Source organism: Neolamprologus multifasciatus, chromosome 16 (assembly GCF_963576455.1).
Source record: "Neolamprologus multifasciatus chromosome 16, fNeoMul1.2, whole genome shotgun sequence".
Classification (NCBI taxonomy): Eukaryota; Metazoa; Chordata; class Actinopteri; order Cichliformes; family Cichlidae; genus Neolamprologus; species Neolamprologus multifasciatus.
This window is the reverse complement of record NC_140454.1, coordinates 9,775,777-9,789,321: the sequence shown is the minus strand read 5'-3', so window position 1 is coordinate 9,789,321 and position 13,545 is coordinate 9,775,777. Positions and strand designations below refer to the sequence as shown.

At 40.6% G+C, this 13,545-nt stretch overlaps 1 protein-coding gene across 14 annotated transcripts in view; it reads right to left on the bottom strand.

Moving 5' to 3' along the window:
• Positions 1-367: 367 nt before the first annotated feature.
• The window catches only part of dgkh (diacylglycerol kinase, eta), an 80,374-nt gene continuing 67,196 nt past the window's right edge, over positions 368-13,545 (bottom strand). For 7 of the 14 annotated variants that reach the window (XM_085134647.1, XM_085134648.1, XM_085134653.1 and 4 more), the window contains 3 exons: positions 13,200-13,319; positions 11,744-11,871; positions 8,517-10,481 (listed from right to left, as the gene is read on the bottom strand). In XM_085134647.1, coding sequence (XP_084990773.1) covers positions 10,277-10,481; positions 11,744-11,871; positions 13,200-13,319 — 453 coding nt within the window. In that variant the 3' untranslated portion in view covers positions 8,517-10,276. Of the gene's footprint in view, positions 3,655-8,516; positions 10,482-11,743; positions 11,872-13,199; positions 13,320-13,545 lie in introns of those variants that run through there. The other 7 variants (XM_085134651.1, XM_085134654.1, XM_085134646.1 and 4 more) reach the window with 4 other exon arrangements.

The following is a 13,545-nucleotide window of genomic DNA, read 5'->3' as shown; positions in this document are numbered from 1 at the left end:
GTGTTAACAATGCATAGTTTGCCCACCAGGGGGCACTTTGAAACGTTCCCATTGGCAAAACACCTGTTTGGAATGCCACAAAAACAACAAACAAGCTGATCAAAGCAGAGAGAGCATAAAAGAGTAAACAAACCAGCCAGTTTATTTAGGAAATTTGATTATGTTTTGTTGTTCTTGTTTAAGAAAAATTAATGGCTGATATATATTTTCTGGTCACCACCTTCGTGCCACCCCATTTAAAAAGGGCTGTGTTGCATTAAAGGAGATAGAATGGCACTAACGTGTTCCATTTTCTCGACATATTTTGAAATTATAAGACACAATCCTTTTGTTTAAAGTGTCAATGAAAAAAGAAGAGCCTGTCAGATTGCATATGTATCCGATTTTATTGAAGAAGAAAGATATGAATAGGTAGCCTGTTTCAAGGCACCTTAAAAATGTACAACAAAAGCTGAACCATTTATTTATTCAGAATACAAAAATACACATCTCAGTGACTCCAAATTGTAATAAATAGTTAACCATGCATTCTAACCATAAAAAGGCACAGAAAACAGTCACTTAGTAGTCATAAAAATGATCAACTACTTTACCAAAATCATCCAGATAGTAATACAGGTGACAACTGTAACATTATATTCCAAATGTGAAAACACAATACACATCATATCATTTAACCTTAGGCAATAAATATGCAAATATTGTCTATACCTACATATATCTTCTTAAAAAGTAAAACTGTGCCATTGTAAACATAATGTAAACAAATGAAACTCACTTTTCTCCCAACGCTTCGATAACCACACCAAGTGTTAAATCCGTCTTTTAGAGATCCTTGCATGGGTTTCATTGGTTTTTGAAAACCAGGCAGTTTGCAGCATTATTTACAGACCACTGGAAAACACAGCAAGGGAGAAAGGTGGCAACTTCCACTGTATATGGCAAGGTCAAGCTGGAGCCTGGGGCCAAAATGCTTCAGATTAACAGAACCTGGCAGACACCCTGGACATGCAGACGCCATTAATGCAGACAGACACAGCTCATGAACTGCAACAGCATCATTCACAACTTGCGTTTGGTGACTGGCATGATGAGAGTACATGGATGTGAGGCCAAACTTCAAGAGCGCTGCAGCAAAGAAGCAGCGTAGAGCACCCTAGCACTGTATAAAGCACATACTAACAGAAAGGCTCCTATAACAAAGGGTTCTGGTTTACAAAGGGCTAACTGTCATTAAATAGTCTCATCTATTTAATGGATAAAAGGCGTATGAGACTAAAAAGATGGGAAGGTCTGACAAATTTGTAGTTTTATGAACACTGAATGATAAAAACTCAAATTGGACTGTAACTTTATTTATGCCAATGAGCACCTGATTGTCAGCATAAGGAGCTGGAAGATAATGCAGTTTAATGGTGTAATCCAGGCCTGTAGAGGTGTGAGATGTGATAGATTGCCCCCTGGTGGAGGGAACACACAATTCCAAAGTTTCGTTCACATTCTGCTAGGGTGGCATATTAGTCTATGGGTGTGGCAAAATTTTCAATTATACTGTAAAATTAGCTGGCAATGAAAAGTATACAACTGTACTAAGGTACAATATGCCACTGTTGTAGTACACACACTTGAATGCACACGTTACAACAGGATACATGAAGTGAACACAACAGTCATGCCTGCCTAATCCCTCCCATTCGCTGGCACAGTCCTACTTTAGTGTACATCTTGGAAGCACAAAGGAGCAAAACTATAAACTACTGAACCCCTGGAAGAAATCTGGAGTAAAAAGCTGTCTGTCTGTCTCTGGGTCTAACTTTGAAAATCCTGAAACCTCGAGGAAGAGTACAAAAGAACGTTTACAAGGTTTTTCTGTGGTGTGTTTTTTTTTTTTACCCACCGAGAAACATCATGTTTGGAAAGTTTCAGAGACAGTATCAAAACAAGAGATTAAAATATTGCACCATCATTAGAATACAACAGCATCATCATGTACAAGAGATTAGAACAAAATCAACAACAACTGGTATGGTGTAATGTACACAATCAAATGTGTGGGCTGTCGACAATGCATGCCATGTCTACAAATGCATCAGATTACACTTATAAACATTGTTTGCATACATTGGTTTACTGTATATACAGTGCATAATTATATACAAACTTAGCATCACATATAGAAATATACCCTGTAATGCCACCAGTCTTAAATGAAACTAACAAGTAGAAGTAGCATTCTAGCAAAGTCTCACTTGGAATTTGAAGGAGAAAAAAACTGAAAAAGCTGCACTTGAACAATGTTAAGCAGACTGCAGATCAACTGCTCTATTCAAAACTCATATCTAACTCCTCAATAGTGTTAAATACTGTATTAAGTTGCCAAAAGGTAAAAAGTTGAGGTGAACTGTTAACTCTATGCAATGATATGAGGATTTGCACTTGCATGAAGCAAGAAGTAGAAAGTGCCTGTTTAAGAATTCCTTTAAAAAATCTCTACAACCCTATAGTATAGGTGGTTGGCGTCTGACCAACAGTTTTACTATCTTCCTGACTAATACAGCTTTTTCCCACCTTAAATGAAATTAAGACTTAAAACTTACTGGCTTATTAAATAAAGACAAAACTGTCTGATGATTTCTTCGACATTCACTTTGGTACTGATTTTTCACATCCACAGAGAACGTGTCAACTTATTAATTTCATATAATCATAACTCATCGATAGCTTGTTTAAAAATTTCTTACGATGTCTACCATTAAAGCACGTCTTACACGAAATGACTCAAAATATGGCACTTGACAGAAACCTTTTAAACATGTCATTATCATGCAAACAAAATAATTTAAAGCTAGAATAAAAAGTTGGATTTAGACCAAAAATTATGTTTTCAGTAGTAACAAATGGCATTATAATACTTAAGCTATGTAAAACTTGTTCAAGTGTCATTTTGCACATACACACAGACACACACACCCACACACACACGCATACACACACAAAAAATCAAGACACTAATCATGCAATTAAACACATCTAAGGTTGAGCAAGCATAGCATGCAACAGTATCCCACTGTTTCCAAACAAAGCTTCCAGACAACCACCTGCATGGTCCAGATTATTCTGTTCTGCATGTGCACCTCTGTAATGTGAGGCAGAGAGCCAGCAAATACATTTTTTTACACAGACTCAACTGAAGCAGAACCCCACACCTATGGAAGTCTTAGTTTTGCTACTAGTTTGTTATCACAACTCAGAAAACAAGCTGTCAACAGTAAGGTTAGTTGCATACCTGATTATGTGCTATGAATGGTTATTAAATAAGAAATGGCTTTTTTGTGTGTGTGACTTCCATCAGCGTTCTCGATTGTCATTTTGGCACCAAAGAACAAACAAACACACGCACATGTATCTTGATCACGACATCACACAGACTTTCTCAGCAGAGGGATCAAATATCCATCTCTCCTTCAATACATATCTCTTCCGCCACTGCCTATGGTGCTCCCAAACACTTCAACTAATGTCAGGAGGAATGCACGTTTCCCCTTTCTGGTAGCGTTTGCTCCTGGGTTAGAGGTCAATCATGGAGGCCTTGGCCAGGTCTTTAGTTCCCTGGAGAATTCTCTTCATATGACCCACTTTCGATATCCCCAGATCCTGAGGGCCAACAAAGACAGCAATTAAAAACACACTGAGAGAGGTCTGTTTCACACCATCATAAATAAATGTCGAGTGGGTGATATAAACAGTCTGGTATGAACAGCACTAGAAATCAAACTTTTAAAGGCTACACACCAGGTTGCTTCATAATCTATAGTGGGAGAAATCAGTATTAATAGTGTCAAAACGATAAAATATTAATAATTAAAACATTTCATAGTGATCTAACAAATACATCTTAGGAATATTTAGGCAAATCATGCCCACAGAAATATATCTTTAATCAAATTTTCTTTAGAAGCTACTAAAAGCTATAAGGTGGGCTGCCATTCATGTCACATTTGAGATAAATTATGATATATAGTTATCATTTGCAGAAAAATGTAAACTGAATATAAATTTCCACTGACATCATGAGCAATGTGTTAATGAATAGATACTAATGTACCAAACCAAGACTGTGAAAATGGTTCGATGGTTAACTTGCCATATTTTTTGCTCTGGTTTTGGTCAGCACCTTCTGCGAAAATGATCTATTGCTTTGGCAGCCATAGACTGTATAATACAGACTTAAATCCCTCTTGTTGAAGGGAGAGGAAAACTGATTTTAGAAAAGTCTCTGAGAAAATGAGCTCTCAATTGCCAGTATCTATCACTAAGCACAACCGCTTCAATACATCATATTACATTAATATTGTCTGTAATGATACAATATAGAGTAACCAAATAAAAAAAGGTGGATAGCTTTTAATAAAGAAGTTGCCTCCAGTGTCTTCAGATTTTCATAAAGATCCAACCCTCAGATGTTCAGTTCATGTTTGACTGTTCAAATTCCACGGTAAGTATGTTCATTTAAAGCCTGAAGTCAACGAGTGAAAACCTAAAATCCAAATAAATATCATAATCACATTAGTTTCAGTATGCTCACAAAGCTAGCTTAATAGCACTAGTACTATTGTTAGCTTATTAGCTACAAAATTAGCTCCAAATATGTTATGAGTAATTTTAAAAGACCTGGAAAAAAAGGCTTCAAATTAGTAAACCAAAATGTAACCTTGTCTTTTCTGATCTTATTAGATGCAACTTCGTGCATTGGACACAAGCATTGGCAATTTGTTATGTTTTCTAACCATCGATGCATTTTTTAGAACTCCAGGCAACTCCTCCAGCTTGGGGGAGAGGGGGGGGGGGGGTCTGTCCCTAGGGCCTCTTCCCAGAAAAGCCTTGTCACTACCCAGAGCTCATGGCCATAGGGGAAGCTGGGGAAGGCAATCAACAAGCAAACTGACAGTTTTGCTTATACAGTGGGGCAAAAAAGTATTTAGTCAGCCACCGATTGTGCAAGTTCCCCCACTTAAAATGATGACAGAGGTCAGTAATTTGCACCAGAGGTACACTTCAACTGTGAGAGACAGAATGTGAAAAAAAAATCCATGAATTCACATGGTAGGATTTGTAAAGAATTTATTCGTAAATCAGGGTGGAAAATAAGTATTTGGTCACCTCAAACAAGGAAAATCCCTGGCTCTCACAGACCTGTAACGTCTTCTGTAAGAAGCTTTTCTGTCCCCCACTCGTTACCTGTATGAATGGCACCTGTTTGACCTCATCATCTGTATAAAAGACACCTGTCCACAGCCTCAACCAGTCTAGGGTTGCCAACTCCCTGAGAAATAAATAAGGGACACCTCGTGGCCAGGGCCGGGCGACCCAGTTGTCTTCACCCTTCCCAGTGTGGTGAATTTTTTAGCTCTTTTTTTGTGTGTGAAATTATTTTTTTTAACCATTTGACTTGAATTTGATTTAAGTAGATGCGTATTCTTTGTGATATCAACACATGGGAAACAAAAATCATTTAGCCATTTATTTTTAGCTCAAAATGACAACATTAACACAATAAAACAGGTCTCTTTCTTAAACAGAAGCCTGTCATGCTTAACTTTTGATAATAAAAGTAAATCTTTCTTTAAAAGAACTCTGTCCTGCTTAACTTAAAATTATATAAATTAATAGAAAACAATAGAAAGAAAAATATTCTTGTAACAGTGCACATTTAGTGCATTTAGTGCAATTGGCTTCAGCAGAGGCATTATTTCAGCTTTTGCTCCCGTTTGTAAACCCACTTGTTCCCATGATTACGCATCATAACTCATCATCATTATTCATCTATGTATTACTTTTATGTATTACTCATCTATTTGTTGTAATCATCTATCCTTGCAGTTGTTTATTACACAAAATAAATTATATTATCACACTTCTGGCCACATAGCGCTGATATTCACTGCACATGCCCATTTTAACCTTAACCAGAGGGTTTAAAAACAAACAAACCAGTGTTTACCATATCTGGTTCTGCCGTGGCCTGGTAGACAAAAATTGGTTAAGGGTTCCCCGAGCTTTCACGCCCCTCATGTTCTTCATGTGCCCACCATTAGAAGCATGCCTATGGAAAAAGTGCGCCGGCACACAGTGCAGTGCGCTTTATAGGTGTTATCGTGAACTTTTCCAGCCAGGTGTTTTCCTTTTCCCATTCTTCCCTGCACTTTTGCAGCCTTTTTTTCTTTCTCTGAGAGGCACAAACATTGCTGGTCTAATGCCTGGCTCACACTGTGCGATTTTTGGCCCATTTTGAGCCGATTTTTGAGTCGTGATCGGCCCGATTTTGGCCTTCATCGTGCATAGTGTAGTATACGTGGGGTAACGAGAAGCGATTAACACCTCACGACCAGCTCCCGATCATCAATCGCTCGTGAGGGTGTCACCGCAGCCGCTCACATTGCTCACGCGCAAACACGTAAACGTCGGTGAAAAAGACGGAGCAGCACGGCTGTGCAGCGTGTGATCTGGACACAAGCGATGGAGGCACAACTTGTAGAACTTTGGAAAGCTCATCCGAGCCTTTTCGATGTGGCATCACCAAATTATCACGACCACAACAACCGTGAAAATAGTTGGATTTACATTGCTGCTCAATCACAGCTGCCTGATCATGTTTGTCATTAGTAATTTAGCAATGTTGATGGCGGTGTGTGTCTGTGTGAGTGAAAGACAGAGAGGGAGAGCGAGCGACAGATTTTCTGTTATAACCTTCATTTTATGGAGGCACAGTGTGACTCAGGTCGCATCAGAGCATCGGGCGGTATAGTGTGAGACCCTGCATCGTGACCTACGAACTTATAACCCATGCGAGCCAATCGTGCAGTTTGAAAATCGCACAGTGTTTGCCCAGCTTCAGGTGTACTGTCGTCTGAGACTTGCACCGCAGTGTCGGCGTTTATTTCCCTGTTGGCCATGCTTTTTGTTGTGGTCATCTGTTGTCTTCCGGTATTTTCTCCGCAAGCGACCTTTCCTCAACCAATGAGATGAGCGGTAATCTGAATTGTCATACTCGAATTGTCATAAGTGTGCTGTCAGCTCATTGGTCACAAAGCAGGGGCGGGGCTGGGAATTATGGTTTCAAACAAAGCGTTAATTACATTAAAACTTATAGACTACTTTTGATTCTCACTGTATTACGGGACAAAGTGCGTCCCTTATTAGCTCAATACGGGACGTGTACTTTTGTTTCTAAATACGGGACGATTCCGTTTTTTAAGGGACGGTTGGCAACCCTAAACCAGTCAGACTCCAAACTCCGCCATGGCCAAGACCAAAGAGCTTTCGAAGGACACCAGGAAAAGAATTGTAGACCTGCACCAGACTGGGAAGAGTGAATCTACAATAGGCAAGCAGCTTGGTGTGAAAAAATCAACTGTGGGAGCAATCATCAGAAAATGGAAGACATACAAGACCACTGATAATCTCCCTCGATCTGGGGCTCCATGCAAGATCTCATACCGTGGGGTCAAAATGATCATGAGAACGGTGAGCAAAGATCCCAGAACCACACGGGGGGACCTGGTGAATGACCTGCAGAGAGCTGGGACCAAAGTAACAAAGGTCACCATCAGTAACACACTACAACGGGCAGGGAATCAAATCCCGCAGTGCCAGACGTGTTCCGCTGCTGAAGCCAGTGCATGTCCAGGCCCGTCTGAAGTTTGCCAGAGAGCACATGGATGATACAGCAGAGGATTGGGAGAATGTCATGTGGTCAGATGAAACCAAAGTAGAACTTTTTGGTATAAACTCAACTCGTCGTGTTTGGAGGAAGAAGAATACTGAGTTGCATCCCAAGAACACCATACCTACTGTGAAGCATGGGGGTGGAAACATCATGCTATGGGGCTGTTTTTCTGCCAAGGGGACAGGACGACTGATCCGTGTTAAGGACAGAATGAATGGGGCCAAGTATCGTGAGATTTTGAGCCAAAACCTCCTTCCATCAGTGAGACTTTGAAGATGAAACGAGGCTGGGTCTTCCAACATGACAATGATCCAAAACACACCGCCCGGGCAACAAAGGAGTGGCTCCGTAAGAAGCATTTGAAAGTCCTGGAGTGGCCTAGCCAGTCTCCAGACCTCAACCCCATAGAAAATCTGTGGCGGGAGTTGAAAGTCCGTGTTGCTCGGCGACAGCCCCAAAACATCACTGCTCTTGAGAAGATCTGCATGGAGGAATGGGCCAAAATACCAGCTACTGTGTGCAAACCTGGTAAAGACCTATAGTAAACGTTTGACCTCTGTTATTGCCAACAAAGGTTATGTTACAAAGTATTGAGTTGTATTTTTGTTATTGACCAAATACTTATTTTCCACCCTGATTTACGAATAAATTCTTTACAAATCCTACCATGTGAATTCATGGATTTTTTTTTCACATTCTGTCTCTCACAGTTGAAGTGTACCTCTGGTGCAAATTACTGACCTCTGTCATCATTTTAAGTGGGGGAACTTGCACAATCGGTGGCTGACTAAATACTTTTTTGCCCCACTGTACGTTCAGCTCTCTCTTCACCACAACAAACTGGTACAGCGTTGCATTACTGCAGAAGTGGCACCAATACATCTATCAGTCTCCAGCTCCACTCTCCCCTCACTTGTGAACAAGAACCTGAGATGCTTAAACTGTGGGGCGGTGACTCCTCCCTGACCCAGAGTCGGCACTCCATCCTCTTCCATGGCCTCAGACTTGGAGGCTCAAACAACGAGCAAATATGTATTTAAGACAAAGGAATCAGAGTCGGTTGGCCTTTAAATGACTCAAAACAATCAATGTATATCAATAAACAATATATATCAGTCACTGAATCTGTACTTTTATCCATTCAAATATAAACTACCAAGCAACATAGACAGCTAGCCACAGTATGACTGAGTGATAAATTGTAAGACAATGAAATGAGGGGCACAGATATAGAACGAACACAAGTATATTGACATACAAATGTGTACCTGGGTATCTTGTGTGTGTTTGCATAAACAATGGTATTCAATTTTCTTGTACTGATATTTTTAACAAATCGAACAGGTGGATTGATTTTACTTGGCAATACCAGCTTATCACAGATATATTATCAGTGCAAATATCAGCCAATTATTATAGGATATCTAAAGATACACAGTTGTTGCTTACCAGTGTTTCAGCTTAACATGTGTAAAGAGATGGTTGAGAAATCAAAGGAAAATAACCTTAAACCTTGACCTGATATGATGTGGGGGGTATTTTGATGCTATTGGTTTAGGTCCACCTCTCTGTGTAGAGAAAAGAGTCACTGAAAGGTCAAATCAAAATTATTCTGAGTGATAACCTTTACCCTATGATGAAACATTTGTATTTTTATGGGAGTGGTCTCTAGGATAAAAACACCCTCATCATCAGTTTTCATCTGAGCACAAAAAAAACACAAAGCATTAAATGTGCAACTGAGATGATTGAGGGAAAAAAAAGTCCATACTTGATTTAAATGTGGTTCATAATAACTTCAAGTTTGTCTTCTTGTGCACCTGTGCTTGGCTTCCAGTGTCCTTCTATTTTAAGATTGTTACCTGGAGGTTCAGTGGATATTACACAACCCAGATCAACATTATTATTATTACGAGTTGTCTTATACACTTCATTACAGTGTATTATGAAAATAGCATCAAAAACCACAGTCATGTTCTAACTTATGTTACACAGTAAAGAATGTGCTTTTGACTTTTTTTGACAGATTGTTTTAAAGTAGAATGTTCTAGTCCTCATGTTCGGATATACATGTTGACAGTATAATCTGAAACTGCAAGCTGTTTTCTTTGACAAGTGTTTATATGCATACGACTGAAGACAGTAGAGACTGCACAAGCTTTCAAACAGTTCCTAGAAAGGCTGTTTCTGCTCCCTTTGTTTGCTCCACGTTCATGTTGCAACACAGTTTTTTCAAGACTGCCACTATATGCATTCATTTTTTTCTCACTTTTGCCCTAAGCCTAACTCAGTTTGGTCTATCCACACCGAGCCCCTCCTTGACCTGAAGGCTTCCCCCCCTTTTCAGCAGGTATACAGTGTTAGTGGGTTACAGCAAGTCTTTTTCAACAAGCCACGATCAGACGGTAAAAGCCAAGCAGAGCGATGCAGCGCAGCACGAGAGGTGGCAAAAACAGGGAGACATCTAACAGAGCGAAAGAAACGCAGCACACCAAGAGGGTACAGAGAGAAAGAGTTGATTTTGGATTGGAGGAGGGGGTTCACACAGATTCACTGAGATGTGACAACAAGTGGGTACCAGTGTGTGTGTGCGTGTGTATATGTGTGTGTGAGTGAGAGAGTACCTTCAGGTCCCTCCTCTCCAGGTGCAGCAGCTCTGAGCCTCGGATGTCGTGTCGGATGAAGGTGTCTCTGTACTCCCCCAGACTCAGCTGTTCCAGCCAGATGCCCACCTCCTCTGTGCCCCATCTTTCCACTGTACACGCACACACACATGTGCGCACACGCACACACACACACGCACAAAAATGCACACACAGAGCAGAGAGAGGCTCAGAGTGCCTCACGGGTATGCAAACGCACTGCCACATTCCACAAACTGTCACACTCTCACTTCTTTTAACCCCATATACTCTGTGAATGTGTCTTCAAACACACACACACAACCTCACCAATGGACACAGATTGTGGTAAATCATTGAAGAGAGAGATGGAGGGGAGGAAGGGGAGAGAGAGAAGAAGGAAACAATGACGGCAGCTGGTAGATGAGGAAGGAGTGGGACAGAGGCCAAAGGTTGGTCAGAACAAGGCAGTGACCAATGGCGTTCACGGCAGGCTGGGAGCATGCACATCATTGACCAATATCAGCGCACACAGAGAAAAGTAGGAGGTAAAGAGAGGCGGAAGCCTGTGCAATCTGCAGGAAATACAGCTCAACTACCCAGGAACATGCCCCAGATAAAAGGAAGGGCTTCTCAGTATACTTATTTGTACACAGCAACATTGTAATCTCACTGTCTCCTCATCTACAAATCCTATATTGCCTTTTCTACTCAGTTTTTCTTTTTTGTGTTCATATGAACTCTTCCACCTTTGCACATGTGTCCTTGGTGCACAGACTTGTTCTTCTCCCGACTTTGTACCTTCTGAAAACATACTGACAGCTGGATAAGAGCATGAAAAGAGGGGAGTATGGGGTGCAAGTTGATGGTCAGGGTGTGGGATGTTAACACCTCAAACACATTCAAACACACATTCTTTGTGTTTCTACTAGGGGACAACAATGGAGTACAACGTTTATGCATGGGCTTCAAAAACAACAGGAGTGAGGGGCAAGATAACCATCATGAAAGGTAACCGTGATGACTCTGGGCAGAAACAAGCTGTTCTTGTGTGTGTGATGGAGCAGTGGTCAGCTTTACATTACTGAAGAATAAAGTATGGTACCACTTCCAGCTAAACATCTTGCTTGCCATTAGCAAGTGAATACCAAGTGAAATAACATCTGTACCCTTTCAATTCAACTAACTTCAGGTTATGATTAACAAATCAAAAATTACTATGATTTTATTGTTATCATCCTTTTTAATAAAAGGTGGAAACAATTATACAGTGTAAATACAAATAAGGCAGCTGGTAAGTAAGTCCCTCCCATGGCAGATGGGAGGGACTTACTGATTCCTTATCCTGAGTTTTTCCAGTTTGCTCAGTACTGAGGAAAAGTGGACACAGCCCTACCTGATTGAGGGCTTGTCTTCTTGGTGGCCTTCTCCTTCTTGAACTTGGGCACTATGCGAAACATGCTGCTGCGACTGTTCCTCTTGCCGTAACCCAGAGAGTGATCCTGGTACATAAGCACAGTCAACCTATAGCCTTTTATTTAGCTACTCGACTCTCCCGTTACCTGAAGCCATGCTACACTGAAGACATACAGGACAGCTGCAAGACAGCTGTGTGAACACTTTGGATTTAGCTGGTCAGTAACTGGTCAGTCAGTCATCTAAGCCACAAGTATTAATATGTATGCACACTATGCTTAAGCCGATAACAAACTATTATTATCTTTCAGACCTGGTGAGAAAGTAAATCCTGTGATTTAATTGGTCGTCAAACTTTAAAGCAAAGAACCCTTTTCTATCTTCAGTCTTTCTGGAGCTGTTGTGAAAGTATGGAGCTAGACTTGATCACATCTGTCATCTGGTCCAGCTCTAATCTTAACTAGAAAACCTGAAGTAATTGTAACCTGAACAACCAATCACAACAGAGCATTCCTCCCGCTACATCCCTTCAGCTGATCCAAAGTAGTCAAACTTCACCTTCTTTATTGAGGGTGCTCTGATCTGACCTCTATGGCTGTATTTGCCGGTGGCAGACTGATATACAAACATTTCCACGACAAAATCATTACAAAATCATTGGATCCAAAGGTTGAACTAGTGATATCAGTAAATAAATGAGCGACCGCAGTAAGACGTTCGGGTTTTTTTTTTCCCCTTTCGTCTTTGTCAAACTGCTATTAGTAATGTTACTAATGTTCACTTTGATTAAATTATGGGGTGGTTCTCTGACAGCACTAAGGCAGAATCAGTGGCACACTGGTGTGAAGAGGTATTTCTGTCTTTCCAAATATTCTGCATTGTGTTTTTGAAATCATATTAATTGGACAACCACTTCTAAGGAGAGCTATCACAGTAATACATTTTTTATTGATAGTTTGCCTCCTGGTCTTAACTCATAACCCCTTTGATAATTTAAATCAACAGTTTTTGATTGCAACTCCTCTGAGATTTCATTCTTATATGGTACACATCAGCAGATACTTCTATTAGGAAGCCAAAGTCACCATAAACCCTAGCTCTAATGGACACCTCCAAATTTGTTTCACTTACTGACAGCCTCCAATTAGCTTTTGTTGTTCTGAGTTTTTGCTTTCCAAATAATTTTCCCTGTCAGAATATTAGGGATGGACAAGAACAGCACAATGATTTGTGTGTTAGATTTGAAGCTCATAACTGTACTTTCAGTGACAATGTGACCATATTTGAAGGCACTGTTATTGCAGATAACTCCATAGTGTTCACTTTTAGCTTTGAGTTGCAGGAGTACACAATGTACCTAATGTCTTCTATTTTACAAAGATACCACACACAATGGAGCATGTGCATGCAAATGCATATTTACTGAGGCTGCTTACCTCCTCATCATTGGGCTGCAGGATGTGGTAAAGCCAGGGGATTTCTCCCAGTTTCCCAAGTTCCAGCTCCACGCTCTGCAGAGCGCTGGACAGCTGCTCCTCCTCTGGTGGGTCCAGTTGCTGTAAGGATGACAGAGAACAAGGTGAATTTAACACACCATAATGCAACCTTAACATCAGGACCCCAAGTTATAATAAAACCACAGACTGTAAATACAAGATGGATGTAGCAGCAAATGGCAAAATCCTGTTATGAAGTCTCAGACTAAGCATTCTTGCGTTCCCGCTATGCCAGATGTGATGAGCGAGAGATGGATCTAGGTATATATTTTACACAGCACCCTAA